A 25,744-nucleotide genomic window follows, 5' to 3' on the forward strand; every position below is an offset into this window, starting at 1 on the left:
TTTACCGGGGGGGGGGGGGGGGTCATCCCATAGTTGTTCTTTTAACTCGAGAAGCTCTATTCCCTTTGAGATGTTCTTTGTTAGTGATTGGCCCCTATGTAAGCTTTATGATTTAGCTTATGTCACTTTCTTTATAAGCTTTTCCTTACCTTTATCAATGTAGCCATGCTATATTATTGTCTACTTAATTATTGTGAAATCCAAAGTAGATATAGGTTATATTTTTCTTACTCAGCTAGAATATTAGTTTTTAATTGCTTTTTTAAATACAACTCTCAGTTTAAAAAACTCAAAATGCATTTGTGTGTGACAGTATATTCTTTATGTCAAAGTAAATACTAAATAGATTTAGTAATCAATATGATAGCCGCCTCTTACTTGCTTGTCTTGTAGATTTTAGTTTAAAAGACAATTTCTCAGGAAAATCTTCCCTTAACCCTTAGTCTGGCTCTTTTTTTTTTTTTTTAAGATTTATTTATTTATTTGAGGTGGGGGGAGAGGGATATAAAGAGAGACTCTCAAGTAGGCTCCACGCTGAGCTTGAACCCACGACCCATGAGATCACGACCTAACATAATGGCTCTTGTGTCGGGCTCCTTGCTCAGTGGGAAGTCTGCTTCTCCCTGTTCCTTTGTCTCTCTCTCCCCAGTTGTTCTCTCTTGCTCTAAAACAAGCAGGGTAGAGGAGCAGAGAGAGAGGGAGAGAATTTCAAACAGATTCCATGCTGAGCGGGGAGCCTGATGCAGGGCTCAATCTCACAACCCTGCGATTGTGACCTGAGCCAAAATCAAAAGGTGGACACTTAACCGACTGAACCACCGAGGTGCCCTGGAATATATATTTTTAAAGAGTGTCCCAAGTTTGAGAAAGGGGACCCTATAAGAAGTTATATGCTCCCTCTCTATTCTCCTATTCTACTAATGGAAATTGCTTATTTGTTATATGTCTATCATGTTTCATAGGGGCAGAGACTGATCACCCCTATATTCTTAACACTTAGCATATGATTTAGCAAATAGAAGTTCAGTCATTAGTGACTTATATATTAAAGAATGATTCTCTAGAGAAGGATGGGTATACGTTCCTGACACTGGAATGTAATTTCTTGGTAATAGGGTAGGTATATCTTTAACATCATTAGAAACTTACAGTTTTTCTAAACGGGTTTTAGTAATGTGCATTCCCTTTAGCAGTGTTGTTATGAATTCCAGTTTGTCTACACCCTCACCAATATTTGTTGTTATCAGTCTTTTTTTTTTTTTTTGCCTTTCTGATGAATGTGAAGTGGTATGTTGGTGATTTAAATTTGCATTTCCCTGATGACTAATGATCCTGAGCACTTTCTCTATGCTTAAGAGCAATTCATATGCCTTGTGTTATGTATGTGTGAAGTAATACCCAAGTATTTCATCCCTTTTTTTATTAGATAATCTTTTGTTTTAAGATTTTATTTATTTATTTGACAGAGATCACAAGTATGCAGAGAGGCAGGCGGGGGGGGGAAGCGGGGAGCCCAATGCGGGACTCAATCCCAGGACCCTGGGATCATGACCTGAGCCAAAGGCAGAGGCTTTAACCCACTGAGCCACCCAGGCCCCCTATTAGATAACCTTTTTTTAATTGTATTTGTGTTCATTCTTTACATAATCTAGGTAAGAGTCCTCTGTTGGATATATAAATTGTGACTATTTGCTCAGTCTTTGTCTTTTCACTTTTTCAGTGGTGTCTTCTTATGAGCAGAAGTTTTAAATTTTTTGTGGAAGTTCAAATTAGCAACTTTTTAATTAATACCTTTTGTATTCTAAGAAATCTTTGCCTCCCCAAAGACATGAATATATTCTCCTGTATTTTCTTGAGAAAATTTATAGGTTTGATTTTTGCATTCAGAAATGTGATCTATCTCACTTCTGTTATATAAGATGTAAAGTAGGGAGTCTAGGCATTTTTTTCTGCCTTTCGGAAATCTAGCTGTGTCAGCACCATTTATTGAATATGCCCTAGCCCTTCTTTCCACATTGAACTGAATTAGTACCTGTCTCAAAAATCAAGTGGCTCTCTTTCCAGACTCTGATAATTTGTTCCTTAATCTATTAGTCTAAATACTACACTGCAAATACTCTAGCCTTATAAATAAGTCTTGAAATATATGTCATTTAATTTTCTTCTAAACTATTTTGGCTACTCCAGGTTCATTGCATTTCCATGTAAGTTTATAATGAAATTGTCAACTTCTACAAAAAACAAAATCATTCTGCAGGTTTTTTTTTTAGATTTTTTTTAAATTTTATTTTTTATAAACATATATTTTTATCCCCAGGGGTACAGGTCTGCGAATCGCCAGGTTTACACACTTCACAGCACTCACCATAGCACATACCCTCCCCAATATCCATAACCCCACCCCCCCTCTCCCAACTCCCTCCCCCATCAACCCTCAGTTTGTTTTGTGAGATTAAGAGTCACTTATGGTTTGTCTCCCTCCCAATCCCATCTTGTTACATTTATTCTTCTCCTACCCCCTCAACCCCCCATGTTGCATCTCCTCTCCCTCATATCAGGGAGATCATATGATAGTTGTCTTCCTCTGATTGACTTATTTCACTAAGCATGATACCCTCTAGTTCCATCCACGTCATCGCAAATGGCAAGATTTCATTTCTTTTGATGGCTGCATAGTATTCCATTTTGTATATATACCACTTCTTCTTTATCCATTCGTCTGTTGATGGACATCTAGGTTCCTTCCATAGTTTGGCTATTGTAGACATTGCTGCTATGAACATTCGGGTGCACGTGCCCCTTTGGATCACTACGTTTGTATCTTTAGGGTAAATACCCAGCAGTGCAATTGCTGGGTCATAGGGTAGTTCTATTTTCAACATTTTGAGGAACCTCCATGCTGTTTTCCAGAGTGGTTGCACCAGCTTGCATTCCCACCAACAGTGTAGGAGGGTTCCCCTTTCTCCGCATCCTCGCCAGCATCTGTCATTTCCTGACTTGTTAATTTTAGCCATTCTGACTGGTGTGAGGTGATATCTCATTGTGGTTTTGATTTGTATTTCCCTGATGCCGAGTGATGTGGAGCACTTTTTCATGTGTCTGTTGGCCATCTGGATGTCTTCTTTGCAGAAATGTCTGTTCATGTCCTCTGCCCATTTCTTGATTGGATTCTTTGTTCTTTGGGTGTTGAGTTTGCTAAGTTCTTTATAGATTTTGGACACTAGCCCTTTATCTGATATGGCATTTGCAAATATCTTCTCCCATTCTGTCAGTTGTCTTTTGGTTTTGTTCACTGTTTCCTTTGCTGTGCAAAAGCTTTTGATCTTGATAAAATCCCAATAGTTCATTTTTGCCCTTGCTTCCCTTGCCTTTGGTGATGTTCCTAGGAAGATGTTGCTGCGGCTGAGGTCGAAGAGGTTGCTGCCTGTGTTCTCCTCAAGGATTTTGATGGATTCCTTTCTCACATTGAGATCCTTCATCCATTTTGAGTCTATTTTCGTGTGTGGTGTAAGGAAATGATCCAATTTCATTTTTCTGCATGTGGCTGCCCAATTTTCCCAACACCATTTATTGAAGAGGCTGTCTTTTTTCCATTGGACATTCTTTCCTGCTTTGTCGAAGATGAGTTGACCATAGAGTTGAGGGTACATTTCTGGGCTCTCTATTCTGTTCCATTGATCTATGTGTCTGTTTTTGTGCCAGTACCATGCTGTCTTGATGATGACAGCTTTGTAATAGAACTTGAAGTCCGGAATTGTGATGCCACCAACTTTGGCTTTCTTTTTCAATATTCCTTTGGCTATTCGAGGTCTTTTCTGGTTCCATATAAATTTTAGGATTATTTGTTCCATTTCTTTGAAAAAAATGGATGGTACTTTGATAGGAATTGCATTAAATGTGTAGATTGCTTTAGGTAGCATAGACATTTTCACAATATTTATTCTTCCAATCCAGGAGCATGGAACATTCTTCCATTTCTTTGTGTCTTCCTCAATTTCTTTCATGAGTACTTTATAGTTTTCTGTGTATAGATTCTTAGTCTCTTTGGTTAGGTTTATTCCTAGGTATCTTATAGTTTTGGGTGCAATTGTAAATGGGATAGACTCCTTAATTTCTCTTTCTTCTGTCTTGTTGTTGGTGTAGAGAAATGCAACCGATTTCTGTGCATTGATTTTATATCCTGACACTTTACTGAATTCCTGTACAAGTTCTAGCAGTTTTGGAGTGGAGTCTTTTGGGTTTTCCACATATAGTATCATATCATCTGCAAAGAGTGATAGTTTGACTTCTTCTTTGCCGATTTGGATGCCTTTAATTTCCTTTTGTTGTCTGATTGCTGAGGCTAGGACTTCTAGTACTATGTTGAATAGCAGTGGTGATAACGGACATCCCTGCCGTGTTCCTGACCTTAGCGGAAAAGCTTTCAGTTTTTCTCCATTGAGAATGATATTTGCGGTGGGTTTTTCATAGATGGCTTTGATAATATTGAGGTATGTGCCGTCTGTCCCTACACTTTGAAGAGTTTTGATCAGGAAGGGATGCTGTACTTTGTCAAATGCTTTTTCAGCATCAATGGAGAGTATCATATGGTTCTTGTTCTTTCTTTTATTAATGTGTTGTATCACATTGATTGATTTGCGGATGTTGAACCAACCTTGCAGCCCTGGAATAAATCCCACTTGGTCGTGGTGAATAATCCTTTTAATGTACTGTTGAATCCTATTGGCTAGTATTTTGGCGAGAATTTTTGCATCTGTGTTCATCAAGGATATTGGTCTGTAGTTCTCTTTTTTGATGGGATCCTTGTCTGGTTTTGGGATCAAGGTGATGCTGGCCTCATAAAATGAGTTTGGAAGTTTTCCTTCTATTTCTCTTTTTTGGAACAGTTTCAGGAGAATAGGAATTAGTTCTTCTTTAAATGTTTGGTAGAATTCCCCCGGGAAGCCGTCTGGCCCTGGGCTTTTGTTTGTTTGGAGATTTTTGATGACGGTTTCAATCTCCTTACTGGTTATGGGTCTGTTCAGGCTTTCCATTTCTTCCTGGTTCAGTTGTGGTAGTTTATATGTCTCTAGGAATGCATCCATTTCTTCCAGATTGTCAAATTTGTTGGCGTAGAGTTGCTCATAGTATGTTCTTATAATTGTCTGTATTTCTTTGGTGTTCGTTGTGATCTCTCCTCTTTCATTCATGATTTTATTTATTTGGGTCCTTTCTCTTTTCTTTTTGATAAGTCTGGCCAGGGGTTTATCAATCTTATTAATTCTTTCAAAGAACCAGCTCCTAGTTTCGTTGATTTGTTCTATTGTTTTTTTGGTTTCTATTTCATTGATTTCTGCTCTGATCTTTATGATTTCTCTTCTCCTGCTGGGTTTAGGCTTTCTTTCTTGTTCTTTCTCCAGCTCCTTTAGGTGTAGGGTTAGGTTGTGTACCTGAGACCTTTCTTGTTTCTTGAGAAAGGCTTGTACCGCTATATATTTTCCTCTCAGGACTGCCTTTGTTGTGTCCCACAGATTCTGAACCGTTGTGTTTTCATTATCATTTGTTTCCATAAATTTTTTCAATTCTTCTTTAATTTCCTGGTTGACCCATTCATTCTTTAGAAGGATGCTGTTTAGTCTCCATGTATTTGGGTTCTTTCCAAATTTCCTCTTGTTATTGAGTTCTAGCTTTAGAGCATTGCGGTCTGAAAATATGCAGGGAATGATCCCAATCTTTTGATACCGGTTGAGACTTGATTTAGGACCAAGAATGTGATCTATTCTGGAGAATGTTCCATGTGCACTAGAGAAGAATGTGTATTCCGTTGCTTTGGGATGAAATGTTCTGAATATATCTGTGATGTCCATCTGGTCCAGTGTGTCATTTAAGGCCTTGATTTCCTTGTTGATCTTTTGCTTGGATGATCTGTCCATTTCAGTGAGGGGAGTGTTAAAATCCCCTACTATTATTGTATTCTTGTCGATGTGTTTCTTTGATTTTGTTATTAATTGGTTTATATAGTTGGCTGCTCCCACGTTAGGGGCATAGATATTTAAAATTGTTAGATCTTCTTGTTGGACAGTTCCTTTGAGTATGATATAGTGTCCTTCCTCATCTCTTATTATAGTCTTTGGCTTAAAATCTAATTGATCTGATATAAGGATTGCCACTCCTGCTTTCTTCTGATGTCCATTAGCATGGTAAATTCTTTTCCACCCCCTCACTTTAAACCTGGAGGTGTCTTCGGGTTTAAGATGAGTTTCTTGTAGGCAACATATAGATGGGTTTTGTTTTTTTATCCATTCTGATACCCTGTGTCTTTTGATGGGGGCATTTAGCCCATTAACATTCAGGGTAAGTATTGAGAGATATGAATTTAGTGCCATTGTATTGCCTGTAAGGTGACTGTTAATGTATATTGTCTCTGTTTCTTTCTGATCTACTACTTTTAGGGTCTCTCTTTGCTTAGAGGACCCCTTTCAATATTTCCTGTAGAGCTGGTTTCGTATTTGCAAATTCTTTCAGTTTTTGTTTGTCCTGGAAGCTTTTAATCTCTCCTTCTATTTTCAATGATAGCCTAGCTGGATATAGTATTCTTGGCTGCATGTTTTTCTCATTTAGTACTCTGAATATATCATGCCAGCTCTTTCTGGCCTGCCAGGTCTCTGTGGATAAGTCTGCTGCCAATCTAATATTTTACCATTGTACGTTACAGACTTCTTTTCCCGGGCTGCTTTCAGGATCTTTTCTTTGTCACTAAGACTTGTAAATTTTACTATTAGGTGACGGGGTGTGGACCTATTCTTATTGATTTTGAGGGGGGTTCTCTGAACCTCCTGGATTTTGATGCTTGTTCCCTTTGCCATATTGGGGAAATTCTCTCCAATAATTCTCTCCAACATACCTTCTGCTCCCCTCTCTGTTTCCTCTTCTTCTGGAATCCCAATTATTCTAATGTTGTTTCATCTTATGGTGTCACTTATCTCTCGAATTCTCCCCTCGTGGTCCAGTAGCTGTTTGTCCCTCTTTTGCTCAGCTTCTTTATTCTCTGTCATTTGGTCTTCTATATCGCTAATTCTTTCTTCTGCCTCATTTATCCTAGCAGTGAGAGCCTCCATTTTTGATTGCACCTCATTAATAGCTTTTTTGATTTCAACTTGGTTAGATTTTCGTTCTTTTATTTCTCCAGAAAGGGCTTTTATATCTCCCAAGAGGGTTGCTTTAATATCTTCCATGCCTTTTTCAAGCCCGGCTAGAACCTTGAGAATCGTCATTCTGAACTCTATATCTGACATATTACCAATGTCTGTATTGATTAGGTCCCTAGCCTTTGGTACTGCTTCTTGTTCTTTTTTTTTGTTGTGAATTTTTCCGCCTTGTCATTTTGTCCAGATAAGAGTATATGAAGGAGGAAGTAAAATACTAAAATAGTGGCAACAACCCCAGGAAAATATGCTTTAGCCAAATCAGAAGAGATCCCGAATTGTGAGGGGGGGAGAAAGGGGATATAAAGGGGTTCAGAAAGAAAAAGGGGAAAAAAAAGAAACTATTAAAAAAAGAAAGCTGATAGGAAAAAATATATATATTAGATAAACTATTTTAAAAACGTTAAAAAAGAAAACGGTAAAAGTTAAAAAAATTTAGCAGAAGAAGAGAAAAAAAATTGAAAAAGAAAAAAAAGATTAAATTAACTGCAAAGCTAAAGAATCATGGGGAGAAAGCCATGAGTTCCATGCTTTCCTTCCTCTCCTCTGGAATTCCGCCACTCTCCTTGGTATTGAAACTGTACTCCTTGGTAGGTGAACTTGGTCCTGGCTGGGTTTCTTGTTGATCTTCTGGGGGAGGGGCCTGTTGTAGTGATTCTCAAGTGTCTTTGCCCCAGGCGGAGTTGCACTGTCCTTACCCGGGGCCGGGCTGAGTAATCCGCTCGGGTTTGCTGGGTTTGCTTTCGGGAGCTTTTGTTCCCTGAGCGCTTTCCGTAGAGTTCCGGAGGATGGGAGTGAAGATGGCGGCCCGGAATGAAGTCTCCGGCCCGGAGGAGCCAAGAGCCCGGGGCCCCACTCCTCAGTGCGCCCTTAGAGAACAGCGCCCAATTACTCCCGTCACCCTGGCCTCCGCCGCGCTCCGAGCTGACCGAGCCTGCGACCGGTTTAAGGTAACTTCGAGTTTAGAGCTCACTCCTCCGCTCTGTCTCTGTAGCCGGCTTCCCTGTTCTAATACCAGTAAGCTCTGCGACACTCAGACACCCCCGATCCTTCTGTGACCCTGTGCGACCTGAGGCCGCGCTGACCCCGCCTGGGCTTCACCCCAGTTAAGCCTCTGGAGCGATGTCTCTCAGCAGAACAGACTTTTAAAAGTCCTGATTTTGTGCTCTGTTGCTCTGCCGCTCGCCAGGAGCCGGCCCCTCCCCCCGCGGTCTATCTTCCAGTCGCTTTTGATTCACTTCTCCGCCAGTCCTACCTTTCAGATAGTGGTTGATTTTCTGTTTCTAGAATTGCTGTTCTTCTTCTCTTCAATCTCCCGTTGGATTTGTAGGTGTTTGCAATCTTTAGATAAGCTATTTAGCTGATCTCCCGCTACCTGAAGTAGTCTCAGCCTGCTACTTCTCCGCCATCTTGACTCCTCCCCTCATCATTCTGCAGTTTTGATTGAATTTGTGGTCAGTCTGTATCTCAGTTTGTAGAGAACAGATCTTAACAATATTGAGTCTCTTGATCCATGAACATGGTGTATCTCTCCTTTTGTTTAGTTCTGCCTTAATTTCTATTAGCAGTGTTTTATAGTTTTCAACAAAATTTTTACACATCTTTCATTGCATTTAAACACCAAGTTTTTAATGTTCTGTGATGCTTTTGTAAATGATACTCTTCTAAAATTTTCATTTTCCAAATGTTTGTTACTAGAGGATAGAAATGCACTTGACCTTTTATTTTTCAACCTTGCTTAATTTACTTATCGTTGTAGTAGTTTCTTTCTATATCACTTTGTTTTTTCTCTGTACATTATTATATGATCTGTGAATAAAGACTTGTACTTTTTTCCCCTCCAATCTGTATGCCTTTTATTTATTGTACTGCCTGCGACATCTAGTACATGAAATAAATGTAAGAGAGTAAATGTCTTCTTTTTGACAGAAATTATTCAATTTTTACTATCAAATATGTTAGCCATACAGTTTTTTTTTCTTTTGGTTTTTTTGTAGATACCCATTATTAAATTGAGGAAATTCCTTACTGTTTTTTTGTTTGCTGAGAGGTTTTACCATTAATAGACTCTGAGTTTTAACAAATGTCATCAAGTTCTTCTTCTGCATCTCTTAAGATGATCCTGTGATTTTTCTCCTTTATTCTCTTACTGTGGTCAATAATTGATTGCTTTTAATGTTGCCAGATTTGCTTTACAAAAAATTATTTTAGGCTATAGGAATCTATGTGCATGAGAGCTTTTGGCCTATTTATTCTTTTCTTGTAATGTCTTTCTTAGATTTTGGTATCAAGCTTATGCTGAATTTCTAAAACATATTGGGAAGTCTTCCCTCTTCCTTGTCTTTCTAAAGAACTTTGTCTACAATTGAATTCTACCTTTATTTCTACTGTAGTTGATGGGTAGAATTCATCAATGAAACCATCTGCATCTGGAATATTCTTTGAGGGAAAATTTTTATTTACAGGTTTAATTTTCTTAAGAGATATGGGACTATCCAGATTGTTTATATCTTCTTATATCCATTTTGGAAGGTTGTGGTTTTCAAGGAAGTGTGTCTGAGTTGTAGAATTTATCAGATAATGTTGTTCATTATATTCTCTATTATTTTAATGTCTGCAAGTTTCTATAGTTATGTCTCCTTTATCATGCATGATATTGGCAATTTTTGCTCTTTTTCTTGAATGTTCTGTGAAGAGTTTATAAATTTTATTAATCTCCAAAAATTTGGATGTGTTCCTTTTTTATCTCTTCATTTACTTTTATTTACCTCTCATTATTTCCACCATACTTTGGACTTAATTTGTTATAATTTTTCTAGTTTCTTAAGACAAGTAATTGATTTTAAACCTTTTTCCTTTTCTAGTATAAGATCTTAAAGCTATACATTTCTCTCTAAGCACTATAAATTTTGATATGTTGTATTTTCATAATCATTTAGTTAAAAAATTTTTAATTGTTGTGATATGGTTTTTTATTCATGATTTATTTATAAATGTTTTGTTTAATTTCTAAATTTTTGGAAAGTATGGGATGCCTGGGTGGCTCAGTTGGTTAAACATCTGACTCTTGATTTCAGCTCAGGTCATGTTCTCAGGGTGCTTGGTGCACCCTGTGGTGGGTGTGGAGCCTGCTTGGGATTCTCTCTCTCCCTCTCACTCTGCCCACCACCCCCCCTTGCAAAAGAAGTATTTGGGAAGTTACCCTTTTTATTATTCTTAATTGTACTGTAGTCAGAAAACATACTTTCAAGCATATGGAAGATTCTGGCCATGATATAGTAACAGAAATTGGATTTGTCATGTTGCCACAAAATAACTTGAAAACTAGGCCTTGTGTATGAAACAACTGTTTCCAGATACTGGGCAATAGGCAGTATAGGACTGTGACTTCCAAAGGAAAGAGAACATACAACATGAGCCCTATGGAGCCTGGCTTCCTACCTGGAACACATTTGCAGATCAGTAGCTGCATACTAGCTACCATGGGATGTGTTCGCTTGCTCGGGTAATGAAACCACATTTGGTAGAACAACTGCGATTAGAGTCACCACCTATTTAAATTTGTGGTAGTCCACTGTCATCTCCAAGATCCATCTCTGTTCTGCACAGGTCAAATATGAGAGTTGAATGGAGATGTGGGAATCACAAGCCTTGTATTTTTCAAGTCCTTGGTGATGGCACTAATCTCTGCAATCCCTTCAGGAATGTGATACTGCTTTAATTTACTACTTTTCTAGGTAGAGGCGATCCTTATGCCTTCCTTTTGGCTTTTCCCACCATAATAGCCCTCACTCAACAAGTCAGGGAACCACTGTAAGAATTTTGCCATCTGTTAATCTGTTATGTCTCTTACAATAATGCATTCTGAAACTGGGAAAATAACCACAGGATGGGATCAGGGACCCAGTGAACCTATAGCAAAATAGACCTGAGCTAAAATTACATTGCTCATCTGACCTCCCTAAGTCCCTACTCTGATTGGAGGGCTGGGCCACAGCGACATTTTGGATCTCCTGAAATCATTGTCAGTTCAGAGCCAGTTGTCTGATTATTTCTTTTTCCCCAGTGTACAGTTAGTTTGGTAAGAGGCTAACCTTTTCAGAAAGGCTAGGAGAAAGATTAATAATTTTAATTTTTAGTAGTGTGTGTTTAGGGTCCTTCCTTAAGAGGACCCAGCCTCTTCATTCAAGGGGTGCTGGGTCTACAAACTGGCACAGGTCTCAGAATTGATTGAGGGGCCAGAACTCTTTTTATGATTCAGGTTAGAGTTTTGTTCACTGGACCTAAAACTTTCCGGCTTACACAGATCAAATAAGAATTTAGTAGGCTTGATAGGAATTGATATAGGACAGATCTTTAATGGCCTTTTCCAATTTTTTCTATGATTTGTTCTCTGGTTAGCTTTTTCTGTGAGTTTTTTAGAAACTATTTTCCTAGAAAATTGACCATTTTGGTTAAATTTTGATTTATCCATCAGAAGTGTATATAGCAATCTCAGTTTTTACAAGTACTTTTTAGAAGTACTCCTTAGAAACCTCTTACTAAAGTGCTTATTTTATCATTGTTAACTTGTGTTTCAGTCCTCTCTTAGTGAGATTCGTCTGATATTTATCTACTTTATTTTTTCAAAGAATAGCTTAGTTTTAGTTATCACTTTTACTCTTTTCAAATTGGTCACTTCTGCTTTTGTCTTAACTAATTCTTTTTTGATCTAAATACTACAACTGTTTTCTGGATTCTTGAGTTGACCTCTTACTAGTCTATTTAGCTAGACTTAATAACAAGTATCTGAAGTTGTGTCTTGTAGTTATAAATTTAGCCAGGTCCCATATATTTTGGAACTCTCTGCTCTCATGGTCATTAATTTGTTTTTAGTTGTTGAAGTTTGTACCGTTTATTAAGTAGCTAAGTCAGGATTCAAAGCCAGACAGGCTGTCTCCATGAAGTAAGCTCTCTGCTTTATACAGTTGACCCAAACAACGTGGGTTTGAACTGTGTGGGGCCACTTATATGCAGACTTTTTTAATATTATACTGTACTATAAATGTATATTCATTATGGCATTTTTTGTTTTTAATTTTTTTAATTTTTAATTTTTTGAAAAAGTTTTATTCATTTGAGAGAGAGAGTGAGAGCACGAGTGATGGGGAGGGGTAAGAGGAGAGGGAGAAACAGACTTCCTGCAAATTAGGGAGCCTGATACAAAGCCCAAGCCCAGGACCATGACTCAAGGCAAAGGCAGACACCCAATTGACTGCGCCACCCAGGTGCCTCCCCCCTTTTTTTAAAGAGAGAGAGCGAACAAGAGGGAAGAGGGGGAGAGAGAGAATCCTTTTTTTTTTTTTTAAGATTTTATTTATTTATTTGACAGAGATCACAAGTAGGCAGAGAGGCAGGCAGAGAGAGAGAGAGAGAGGAAGAGAAGCGGGCTCCCTGCTGAGCAGAGAGCCTGATGTGAGGCTCCATCCCAGGACCCCAGGATCATGACCCGAACCAAAGGCAGAGACTTTAAACCCACTGAGCCACCCAGGTGCCCTGAGAGAGAATCTTAAGAAGCAGGCTTCATGCTCAGTGTGGAGCCCAACCCGGGCCTTGATTTCATGACCCTGAGATCATGACTTGAGCCAAAATCAAGAGTTGTGTGCCCCCCCTTATTAAATTTGTAATAGCATTTTTTCCTCTAGCTTACTTTATTGTGAGAATATTATATATAACACATATAATACAAAATATGTGTTCTGCAAATCTTTAGGTTATTGGTCAGGCTTCCAGTCAATAGCAGACTGTTGTTAAGTTTTGAGGGACTCAGAGTTACACAAGGGGGCTTGGTGCCTCTGTGTTCAAAGGTCAGCTATAATGTCTTCTCATTGTGGCCCAGGGCGAGTGAACTTAGATGCTTTGTTCAGGATCATTAATTGAAATAGTTCATTGACGGCGCCTGGGTGGCTCAGTGGGTTAAGCCGCTGCCTTCGGCTCAGGTCATGATCTCAGGGTCCTGGGATCGAGTCCCGCATCGGGCTCTTTGCTCAGCAGGGAGCCTGCTTCCCTCTCTCCCTCTCCGCCTGCCTCTTTGTCTACTTGTGATCTCTCTCTGTCAAATAAATAAATAAAATCTTAAAAAAAAAAAAATAGTTCATTGAGAATTAGAACAAAATCAGTTTTTTTCAAACTCCCCAGGAACCTTCCACTGACAATGCCTTATCTTTTTAGACCTATAGACAGGGAAGATAACTAGGGGCCAGAAGGCCCAAAATGATTGTGTGTGTTGGCTGGACATTTCTTCAGCTGGTGTCCTCTGGAATCACTCATGTATCCATTGGGGTGCCTTGACTTTCCTATAAGTGACTAGCTTGGACTTCCCCATGTGGCAGCTGGATTCAGAGAGTCCTTGTCAGTGACTTTTTAAAAACAGCTTTATTGAGGTACATTTTACTCTTTCAGATACACAGTTCAGTTTTAGTAACTTTACGAAATGGTGCAAACATCATACCATAAATCAGCTTTAGAACATTTTAATCCCTCCAGTAAAATCCCTTATACCCATTTACAGTTAACCCCTTTTCCCATCTCCTACCTGAGGCAACCATTATTCTATTTTCTGTCTTTTTATAAATTTGTTTTTTTCTATATATTGCATTTAAATGGAATCATCATTATATGATCTCTTGTCCAACTTCTTTCTTTCAACATGTTTTTGGGATTATTTCATGAGATTATATGCTTCAATTAGTTTTTTCCTTTTGTTGCTAAAAGATACTCCATTGTATGGATATGGATATACTGTTTCATCAGGCTTTAATAGGTCTGTAATTTGTTTTGAAACATTTTTTTAAAGATTTTATTTATTTATTTGACAGACAGAGATCACAAGTAGGCAGAGAAGCAGGCAGAGAGAGAGAGGAGGAAGCAGGCCCCCTGCAGAGCAGAGAGCCCGATGTGGGGCTCCATCCCAGGACACTGGGATCATGACCTGAGCCGAAGGCAGAGGCTTTAACCCACTGAGCCACCCAGGTGCCCCTGTTTTGAAACATTTTTGATCCAGGTTTGAAATCAGTGGGTCACACTGTAGCCTTCAGTACTCTGTTTTTTGGATTAAAGCTCTTAGTAGCTTAATACATTGTTTGTCCTTTAATGTTCCTTGGAAATTTTAAAAGAATGTGCTATGTCTGTTTAAATAATATAATTTATTACTTAGCTGTCAGTTCATGCTTTTACAAAAGTTATTCAAATGTTCTACCAGTTTTATCGCCCTCTTGTATTAGAATCTCTGATCATAATTGCCGTTTTGTCAAATTCTTGATTTTCTAATAGTTTTTAAAATATAATGCTAAATTTGATAATAGTTTAATATTTATTCCTCTTCTAGAGTGCCCATCCTTGAGAGATGCAGGCTACTGCAGTGGTGGAGACAGCTTCTGGTAAAGGCTCCCACTATAATGGAGGAAACATCCAGAAAGGTGAGGGGCCGGGCCAGTTTATTCTGGGTGGAGAGATATTAATGTAAATGGGTTAGTTAGTTCCCCCTCCAGTGTTGCTCCTTTTTAAGCCTTCCTCCTAGTAAGGTGGTAAGATTCAGCATGTTTTCAATTTAGCAAACTCAGGTGATTTCTGGTGAATATGCGCAGCCTACACAAGACCCCTCGGATAGATGGAAGATTTAGGAAAGAAAATTCTGGTGAGCCAGAAGAGAGGGTTTCTATTCAGCCAGGGCTTCAGGGTGGAAGGTGGAAGGTGGGCAGGTTGGTCTCTGCTACCCAAGTTGTAGATGTTTTGTCTTCACACAAATCTGAAATTTTTCTGTGTTTATTGATAGATGAGAAAACAAGAAATAGCAAGAACATAAAAAGCAAGATGACTGAGTTTTGTGTGCTTATGAATATATGTGGTTTTAACACACACACAGTAGAATAAAATATGGAAGAATACTTTTATAATCCTGTGGTAGAGAAGGCTAGAGAGACAAAAGCCAGAAGTCAGGCTTTTAATTTTAATTTTTTAAATTAAAAAAAATTTTTTTTAAAGACTTTATTTATTTGTCAGAGAGAGAGAGAGAGAGAGAGCACACAAGCAGGGGGAGCCGCAGACAGAAGAAGAGGCAGGCTCCCTGCCTACCGGGGAGCCCCATGTGGGACTTGACCCCAGGACCCCAGGATCATGACCCGAGCCGAAGGCAGCCACTTAACTGACTGAGCCACTCAGGCGTCCCTTTAAATTAAAATTTTTAATTTTAATTTAAGTAATCTTAAAAAACACAGTCTAAGATTATATAGAAAGATAAAAGATAAGCAATAAACTAGGAAAAACATCTCATAAATATGAAAAACAAAGAATCAGTATCCAGAATACATAACTCCTATACGAATCTCTAAGAAAAACAGATAAATTTAAAAGTGAAGCTGAGACTTCTAGCCTTTGCTCCAGCCCTATATTTATAATGGTTTATCGGATACTGACATGTGGGAGCGCCTGGGTGGCTCAGTTGGTTAAAGCCTCTGCTTTTGGCTCAGGTCATGATCCCAGGGTCCTGGGATCAAACCCCGCATCGGGCTCCCTGGTCAGCAGGGAGCCTGTTTCCCTTCCTCTCTGCCTGCCTCTCTGCCTGCTTGTGATCTCTGTCTGTCAAATAAAATAAACATCTTAAAAAATAAAATAAAAAAAGATATTCACATGTGGGTGTTTTATCACTGACCTCAAATGCCACTTGCTTGCAACTGACCCCTTGTTATCTCCTCCCTCCCCTACCTTTTTCTCTCTCTGTTCCTCTTTATAAAGTGCATCTATCCCTTTAGCTCCAAATACTCCCATTCAACTGTAATACCAAGTTGTAAACCTTAGCTTTATCTCAGAATGATATCCAGGCAGGTGATAGCCAGTTGGTAGTCATGAAATCAGTTTAGCTGATTGTGATCAACTTTTTAAAAATAAATTAAACAGACCAGAAAATGCCAAAATGCATTGGACATAGAGTAGTTACTGTTTTGTAGGATTTTTTTTTCACTTACATATATCCATATGTGTGTGTGTACTGGATCTTGATAAAAAATGTGGTTCCGATTATGTTCTTAGTCCAAAAACTTCAAAAGCCATTTTCTCTCCTTCATTTCCCATTCCTGATCAACCCCCAAGTCTTTGTCAGTATGGCGCTTTTATCCCAGTCCCATCTTCTCATCCCTCTTCTGTACTTAGTCTCTCTGCCTCAGTCTCCCCTTCAAGCTTTTATTCTCATTGTTGTCAGGGGTATTTAAACTTACTCTGTTTACTTGACTACCCTTCTAAAAAGCTTTCAGTAGCTGTCTGTTGCCTTAGAATAAAAACCATACTTCTTAGCACATCATAAAAGGCCTCTTTCTGTTCTTAGCTCTTGTTAGTTTCCATAGAGGTGTTTTATTCCAAAGTGGCTTATAATTTCCTGAAAATGCCATGTTCTTTCATGTAGCTGACTTTCCATGTGCATGCTGTTTGATTTGCCTGAAATAACTATTTTGTTTCAAAACACTTTTTAAATGTAAATTTCCTCTGAAGTTTACTTCTTCTTTCTTCTCGAGCATTTCCCTGCTCATTAACACAACTCTGTCACTGTATTACATGTAAGTGTCCTTTTTCTTACCTGTGACCCTGAGGAAAACCATGTTTGGGTGCAATGCCAATGTCCTTTTTCCATTGTTTCTGTAAAGCCTAAGACTGTCATTAGGAGGCATCCAAAGATTACAGAGCAGCAGGGGCTCCTGGGTGGCTCAGTTGGTTAAGCAATTGCCTTTGGCTTAGGTCATGATCCTGGAGTCCTGGGATCCAGTCCTGCATTGGGCTCTCTGCTGAGGAGGGAGTCTGCTTCTCCCTCTGACCCTCCCCCCTCTCATGCTCTCTCTCTCTCTCTCTCAAATAAATAAATAAAACCTTTAAAAAAATAAAACAAAGATTACAGAGCAGCTGCCTTATAAATAGCAAACACCTAGCCATTGAAAGAATTCAAGAAGAATCTTGGCTATTATCTTAGCCAACTGTGGCTACCATAATAAAATATCATAGACTGAGTGGCTTAGACAACATATATTTGTTTTTTCACAGTTCTGGAGTCTAGAAGTCCAAATTAGGGTGCGGCATGGTCAGGTTCTGGTAAGGGCTCTCTTCCTAGCTTGTGGATGGCTCCCTTCTTACAGTGTCCTCACATGGTAGAAGGAAATAGCAAGCTCTCTGGCATTTATCCCATCTTGTGGCACTTACCTCATCCTGAAGGACCCATCCTCATGACCTTATCTAGCCCTGATTACTTTCCAGAGGCCCCATCACCAATTATTGTCACACTGGAAGTTAAGGCTTTGACGGGCATACACATTTTGAGGGGGACAAAATTTAGTCCACAGCAGCAAACATAAGGGTTATTTGTCAAGGGTAATGTAAAAAGTATTCCTATATTGGGAAGAGCTTTGATCAGATCATATCTAAGGTCTTTTCTAGTGTTTAGCTTCTGTAATGTTAGTGATGCCAACATTTTCTTCTTTTTTTTTCTCTTTTAAATCAGCTGTGCCTTCTAATCCTAAGAAAGAAGATTTGTTATTATCTTCCAATGGTTGTAGCAAAGCTGAATTGGCTTTTCTTAGTGATGACTGGGGTTCCTTGGCAGTAGAAGAAAGAGCTAATGACAAAGAAGTCAACAGTACTGACCGAATGGATTTATTGGAGCTGTCTTATACTGGGAGTCCAGATCCTAACAGGGAGAGCAATCTCTCTCAGTCTGGCGAATTTGAGGACAGTATTGACTGTGCTTTCTTGAATGAAACATACTCTGTACATTATTCAGAGTCAAAACTAAAGAATGAAAATCTCATTCATTTAAATTCAGAATTAGATTCTGAAATGCAGAAAAGAGAAGGGGTATTTTTTGATATTTTGGAATATCAAGATAATAAGATTGTTGGCTCTGAAAGAACCTGTAAGATTTCAGATGATGATTATAAAGAAACTGCTGAAGAGGCACAAAAACATGATATAGATGAAGACTCACAGCAGGAATATCACAGTGCAGAAGAGCAAGAATACATAAGTACTTCTTTATCATTTGACCAAAAGAAAACATTGAACATACCTAATCTGGAAATTGTCGGATTAAGAAATTCAGGTTATGAAGTTGAATGTGCTAGCAATCTAGAAGGTAATCATGTTAAATTGGAAAGTAATTGTAGCATCTCTCTAGATTCAATTGATGTTTATGGACAAGAAGATGCACTTCATGTCTCCAAGTTTCAGAATTCCATTGTGTTAAGAGAATATCATGAACCAAAGCATGAAATGCGTAAGGAACAAGAGACGAGTTTGATGTACCACACAGTCTTTGATGAAATTGTACTAGGGAGCAGTCCACTTGAGAACCAGGAATCTCAATCTAAGAGTGGTTTTTTGAATCCTCAAAAAGCATTAAAAGCTAAAATGTATACTGGCAAAATGAAATGTCAAATAATTGAAAGTAAAGATTTTTGTGGGAATGCAATTGTTGAGAACAAAAAGTCACACCACCTTGAAAATCCTCGCACATCACAAGACAAATCTTTACAGATGTTACTCCAACCCTGTAAAGATTGTCAAACATCCTGGACCTCTATTTTTGATGATTCAGTAATTTCTGCCTGTGGATATTCAAATTATAAAAGCCTACAAAATAGCCCTAATCCAGCCTTAGATTCTTCTGTTACTCTCCCAAGGATTGCAGTCAAAGATAATCAGGCAGTAGAAGATAACTCCCTGAAGGTTACTAATGGCAGTACCACAAGTAAAACTTGCTTTCACAATATAGAAGGAACATGTCCCAAATTAGTGACAGATGGAGCAAACAAGACAGTCACAGTTAATCAGACAGTGGATGTTAGCACTGATTTTAGGGCTTGTTTCACAACCAGCAGGGCAACAAGTGTAAGATCTTCCATAGCATCTACATCAAGCAATACAGAGATAACAATGATGAACAAAACACGGCCTGGTGAATGGCCCAGTGAGAAACAGAGAAGCGTGGCTTGTAACACAGATTGGTCATGCAGTCAGGATGATGACGATGCGCCAGGGGCTGTGACAAAAGGATCATTGGGAAAATCTCTCTCAGTTGACAGTTCAAAACCTAATGAAAATTTCCTAAATAAGGTAAAGCCAATAAGATTAATAATAAAATTTTATTTGACCTTACATAGAGGCCGTGTATGATAAAATAAATGGTTTGTTGAATTACAACCGGGGTTCCTAATGCTTTCATGAGGGGATGCTGAATGAGGGAAAAGGTGAATAGATTGTTACCAAACTCTGTCCGTCTTTGGTGGCAGCTGTTGCCACCAAGTCAATTAGAAATTGGATTTTTGGGGTACCTGGATGGCTCAGTGTGTTAAGCCTCTGCCTTCAGTGCAGGTCATGATCTCAGGGTCTTGGGATTGAGCCCCGCATTGGGCTCTCTGGTCAGCAGGGAGTCTGCTTCCCTCTCTCTCTGTGCCTGCCTCTCTGCCTACTTGTCTCTATCAAATAAGTAAATAAATTTTCAAAAAGAAAAACAAAAAAGAAATTGGATTTTACATTTTATCTGTGTTTGTCATCTATTTCTAATTTCATTTTAAATCACGTTTTCCAGGATCCCCTGGAATTAAGAAAAGCGTCTGCTATCACAGACTTGAAGAAACATCCTGAAAGGTAAATCAGATGTATAAACATATACACATGGGGAAAAATCAAAACAGTAATTGGCTTTTTTGGTAGAGTATTTAACCATATGGAATAATAGCTAAATGGGACTTTAAGAGATCATCTGCTTCAGCCATTTGCCTTCAAACAAATAAATATTAAGATAATGTATAACTTTAAAGCGTTTCACTTATTAAGATAATATCTCAATAATTCCTTCAGAAACTCATGGCTTCTTATCTTTATTTATTCAACCGAAATCTATACTGATTTAATTATTCCATTTTCCTCCATTTGATCCCCCTGTAGACCAACACAAAGTAGCACCTATGGAAAACTTACATATTTGATGAAGTAAATAGCTGCTTTTGCTGGAGTATTTTAATCTTGATTTTAATTCATTGTGTAATTGACTCTGCATCCATGGAGAATCTGGGGTGGGGATTTGGAGAAGAAAGGGCAGGTCTCTGAGAAGTCAAATTGGTTTTCATGCTCTGAGTTCATTTACTTTTTCCTTCACTCATTCTTCATTCTCCTAATGAGTTTAATCTGGTGCTTACTTGCTCTATCTCAAATAAATAAATAAAACCTTTAAAAAAGAGAGCAAGACAATACATTTAAGCACCATGTCCATCCAGAATGCTTATAACTTTAAAAAATGTTGGCCAGGGACACCTGGCTGGCTCAGTCGGTTGAGCGGTTGCCTTTGGCTCAGGTCATGATCCCAGCATCCTGGGATGGAGTCCCACATCGGGCTCCTTGCTCGGCAGGGAGCCTGCTTCTCCCTCTGCCTCTGCCTGCCACTCTGCCTGCCTGTGCTCTCTCTCTGACAAATAAATAAATAAAATCTTTAAAAATGTTGGCCAAAGCTTGATTTAGGTTGAAAATCTATTGATTATGGATCAATAAAGTTGATTCTGTACTTCAGAATCCTTTTTTGGTAAAAGAAAGTATAAATTGGAAACTCTTACTTTCTTGACTTCTAGAAAGAATATATTTACTTGGATTTGACATCCTTACTTTCTAAAGATGTAATGTTTCCTACACTCTTTCTATCTTAGTAGAAACTGATTTAAACTTGACAGAAAATAGTAAGAAATTTAAAATCTCTTTGAGAGGCATCTCATTAACAGAGAAAAATATTTGGAATCTTACCTAATGCAGTCTTTTATTTTAAAGGGAATGTCAACATTCTAAAGAGCCGACGAAGAGTTTGCCATCAAAGTGCTGTCAGAAAATCATGCAGAGAGCCATCAAAGCAGAGTTGCACCTTTTAAATGTTCACTATCAGATGTGTCACCGCCACTGCACTGATATTTACAAACTCGTAGTGGAGAACAGGGCAGGGGTAAATAGGTGATTATTAACTTTAAATCTGATCTTAGAATGTTATTACAAGCTTTACATTTATAACAAAATTTCCTTAATTTTTATTTTTGAAAGGCAAAGTGAGGGATAGACTGTAATTGGGTTTGTTAGCTGGTCTAGGGTTAATGGACTTTAAAAAGTCATACATTTTCATTTCATGCAGAGGCAGCAGGGTATGTCAAGATGGTGAATCCAGTGAAAAGACAGATTGGATGTTTCTTTATAAAGTCCAAGTATGGTTAAGTCAGTAGCAGAGTTTGTATGACATTCTGCCACATTCTTTCTGGCTTATATGCTGAGGGCTGCTTCTGCTGCTCCTAGAAAAACATCTTTGGTTTTCTTTTACTAAATATTTAAAAGAAGATGTCTTTACAAATCTGATAGAGTTAGAACTCAGTGTATAATATAATAGTGTTAAATGGATGACTTGTGTCTAAGGAGTTTTGTAAATTTGACTTTTGAACAGAAATTTATCAAGTGATTCTACTAAGAAGGAATTAGGATCAGCACTACTGTCTGTTTTGGGAGACTTAAAGGTTAGATATGAGAGCTTGAAAGAAAAAATAAACAAGGGCATGCCTCTGGAAGAGCTGCCCCCTCTGGCTGTGGAATCAAAATTGTTATCGACCTTGTCTACATTTGCTTCCACGGTATGTATGTTTTATAATTAAAACTTTACTCTGTTTGCACAGAATACATTTTTAAACTAAAAAACTTTTCTTCCTTTTTCTCTTTCTAGCTGATGAAAGAAGAATCACATGTGTAAGTTATGGTTTCATCTAATATAGAATTCATTAGATCTTTAAAATTGCTTAATTTGGTTAACTTTAAGTTTTCTGTTGATCCTTTTCAGAACATTGATGAGCTGTTTAATAAAATGTTTGTCTGTTTAGCTTTTCAGGACCAGATCCTGAACTAGATAATCAAAGAAAACGTGATGTTGACATCTCTTCAAGCCTAAAAAAGACACTCTCTCAAGTGAGATTTTTTTTTAAAGTAGCTCATTAATGTAAATCTGTGATTTTATGGCTTAAGCAAAGTAAACCATAATTTTCAGAAGTTCTCACATCTTTTTTTTCAGTCAGCTGTCTTTGTGTAGTACCACTTGAGGGATATAACTGATTTGAAGGAACAGTGCCATGATCAAACAGATGTCAGTGGTATCTGTTCAGTAGGGTGACCATCAAACCAGGAGACTGCTGAGGATGAAAGGCAGTGAGTGACATTAATGACTCACCACGACAACTGGTATAAACTTGAACTGTCTAAGACAACCATGACTTATGGCCACTGACATGCTGGTACACTGTGCTTAAAACTAGTAAATTGTTTAGACAAGGCAAAAGTTTAATTCCTTCTTTACTGAAATGACAAAATTAGTTTTTAAATGCCTTTTGTAGGTGTTCTTGAACTTTCTTGTCCCCCTAAGGTATTGTGTGTCCAGTGACAGTCTGTGTAAGAGCACTCTGCAGAGGGTGAAGTGGGATAGAAACACAGGCTTTATTCCTTATGAAGTGAGGCAGTGCTGTAAAAAAGCTGAGCTTTGTTGCTGTTTTCAGATTTTGGTCTTAATCCTGAGGTTATACTATTTGGGTAGTCTTGAATAATAAGATGCATTAAGCCAAAAGTTAGTTTCTTGAGTTATATACTTTTCTATTAACAAATAATTAAAAGTAAATTACTTTAGCAAATTATGTATTCCATCATTCTACTTGATCAAAAAAAAAAAACTGGAGGAGGAGTCAAGATGGCGGAGAAGTAGCAGGCTGAGACTACTTTGGGTAGTGGGAGATCAGCTAAATAGCTTATCTAAAGATTGCAAACACCTACAAATCCAACGGGAGATTGAAGAGAAGAAGAACAGCAATTCTAGAAACAGAAAATCAACCACTTTCTGAAAGGTAGGACTGACGGAAAAATGAATCCAAAGCGACGGGAAGATAGACCGCGGGGAGAGGGGCCGGCTCCCAGCGAGCGGCGGAGCAACGGAGCAAAATCAGGACTTTTAAAAGTCTGTTCCGCTGAGGGACATCGCTCCAGAGGCTTAACTGGGGTGAAGCCCAGGCGGGGTCAGCGTGGCCTCAGGTCCCGCAGGGTCGCAGAAGGATCGGGGGTGTCTGAGTGTCGCAGAGCTTACCGGTATTAGAACGGGGATGCCGGCTACAGAGACAGAGCCGAGGAGTGACTCTCAGCTCGGGGTTGCCTTGAATCGGTCGCAGGCTCGGTCAGCTTGGAGCGCGGCCGGAGGCCAGGGTGACGGGAGTCATTGGGCGCTGTTCTCTGAGGGCACACTGAGGAGTGGGGCCCCGGGCTCTACGCTCCTCCAAGCCGGAGACCGGGAGGCCGCCATCTTCATTCCCATCCTCCGGAACTCTATGGAAATCGCTCAGGGAACAAAAGCTCCCGAAAGCAAACCCGAGCAGATTACTCAGCCTGGCCCCAGGTAAGGGCGGTGCAACTCCACCTGGGGCAAAGACGCTTGAGAATCACTACAACAGGCCCCTCCCCCAGAAGATCAACGGGAAACCCAGCCAGGACCAAGTTCACTTACCGAGGAGTGTAGTTTCAACACCAAGGAGCGCGGCGGAATTCCAGAGGAGAAGAAAGCAAAGCACGGAACTCATGGCTTTCTCCCCATGATTTTTTAGCCTTGCAGTTAATTTAATTTTTTTTTCTTTTTCTCTTCTTCTGCTAATTTTTTTTAACTTTTACCGTTTTCTTTTTTAACGTTTTTTTTTTTTTTTTTTTTTTTCTTTTTTTCTCCCACCTTTTTCTTCTCCCGCCCTACCCCTCCCTCCACCCACTCGGACCTTTTTTAACGTTTTTTAAATAGTTTATCTAATATATATATATTTTTTCCTCTTTTTATATTTTTTCTTTATCGGCTTTCTTTTTTTAAATAGTTTCTTTCTTTTTTTTTTTTTTTTTTTTTTTTTTCCTTTTGAACCCCTTTTTATCCCCTTTCTCCCCCCTCACAATTCGGGATCTCTTCTGATTTGGCTAAAGCATATTTTCCTGGGGTTGTTGCCACCCTTTTAGTATTTTACTTGCTCCTTCATAAACTCTTATCTGGACAAAATGACAAGGCGGAAAAATTCACAACAAAAAAAAGAACAAGAGGCAGTACCAAAGGCTAGGGACCTAATCAATACAGACATTGGTAATATGTCAGATATAGAGATCAGAATGACGATTCTCAAGGTTCTAGCCAGGCTTGAAAAAGGCATGGAAGATATTAAAGCAACCCTCTCGGGAGATATAAAAGCCCTTTCTGGAGAAATAAAAGAACAAAAATCTAACCAAGTTGAAATCAAAAAAGCTATTAATGAGGTGCAATCAAAAATGGAGGCTCTCACTGCTAGGATAAATGAGGCAGAAGAAAGAATTAGCGATATAGAAGACCAAATGACAGAGAATAAAGAAGCTGAGCAAAAGAGGGACAAACAGCTACTGGACCATGAGGGGAGAATTCGAGAGATAAGTGACACCATAAGACGAAACAACATTAGAATAATTGGGATTCCAGAAGAAGAGGAAACAGAGAGGGGAGCAGAAGGTATATTGGAGAGAATTATTGGAGAGAATTTCCCCAATATGGCAAAGGGAACAAGCATCAAAATCCAGGAGGTTCAGAGAACCCCCCTCAAAATCAATAAGAATAGGTCCACACCCCGTCACCTAATAGTAAAATTTACAAGTCTTAGTGACAAAGAAAAGATCCTGAAAGCAGCCCGGGAAAAGAAGTCTGTAACGTACAATGGTAAAAATATTAGATTGGCAGCAGACTTATCCACAGAGACCTGGCAGGCCAGAAAGAGCTGGCATGATATATTCAGAGTACTAAATGAGAAAAACATGCAGCCAAGAATACTATATCCAGCTAGGCTATCATTGAAAATAGAAGGAGAGATTAAAAGCTTCCAGGACAAACAAAAACTGAAAGAATTTGCAAATACGAAACCAGCTCTACAGGAAATATTGAAAGGGGTCCTCTAAGCAAAGAGAGACCCTAAAAGTAGTAGATCAGAAAGAAACAGAGACAATATACATTAACAGTCACCTTACAGGCAATACAATGGCACTAAATTCATATCTCTCAATACTTACCCTGAATGTTAATGGGCTAAATGCCCCCATCAAAAGACACAGGGTATCAGAATGGATAAAAAAACAAAACCCATCTATATGTTGCCTACAAGAAACTCATCTTAAACCCGAAGACACCTCCAGGTTTAAAGTGAGGGGGTGGAAAAGAATTTACCATGCTAATGGACATCAGAAGAAAGCAGGAGTGGCAATCCTTATATCAGATCAATTAGATTTTAAGCCAAAGACTATAATAAGAGATGAGGAAGGACACTATATCATACTCAAAGGAACTGTCCAACAAGAAGATCTAACAATTTTAAATATCTATGCCCCTAACGTGGGAGCAGCCAACTATATAAACCAATTAATAACAAAATCAAAGAAACACATCGACAAGAATACAATAATAGTAGGGGATTTTAACACTCCCCTCACTGAAATGGACAGAT

General features: G+C 38.7%; 1 protein-coding gene across 1 annotated transcript in view; it reads left to right on the plus strand.

Moving 5' to 3' along the window:
- Positions 1-25,744, plus strand: part of RBM44 (RNA binding motif protein 44) — a 51,337-nt gene that overhangs the window by 2,905 nt on the left and 22,688 nt on the right. The window contains exons 2-8 of the mRNA XM_047721368.1: positions 14,551-14,641; positions 17,704-19,313; positions 19,789-19,847; positions 21,018-21,194; positions 21,673-21,856; positions 21,946-21,968; positions 22,100-22,184. Coding sequence (XP_047577324.1) covers positions 14,569-14,641; positions 17,704-19,313; positions 19,789-19,847; positions 21,018-21,194; positions 21,673-21,856; positions 21,946-21,968; positions 22,100-22,184 — 2,211 coding nt within the window. The 5' untranslated portion in view covers positions 14,551-14,568. The remainder of the gene's footprint in view (positions 1-14,550; positions 14,642-17,703; positions 19,314-19,788; positions 19,848-21,017; positions 21,195-21,672; positions 21,857-21,945; positions 21,969-22,099; positions 22,185-25,744) is intronic.

The sequence above is a fragment of the Lutra lutra genome, chromosome 3 (assembly GCF_902655055.1).
Source record: "Lutra lutra chromosome 3, mLutLut1.2, whole genome shotgun sequence".
Classification (NCBI taxonomy): Eukaryota; Metazoa; Chordata; class Mammalia; order Carnivora; family Mustelidae; genus Lutra; species Lutra lutra.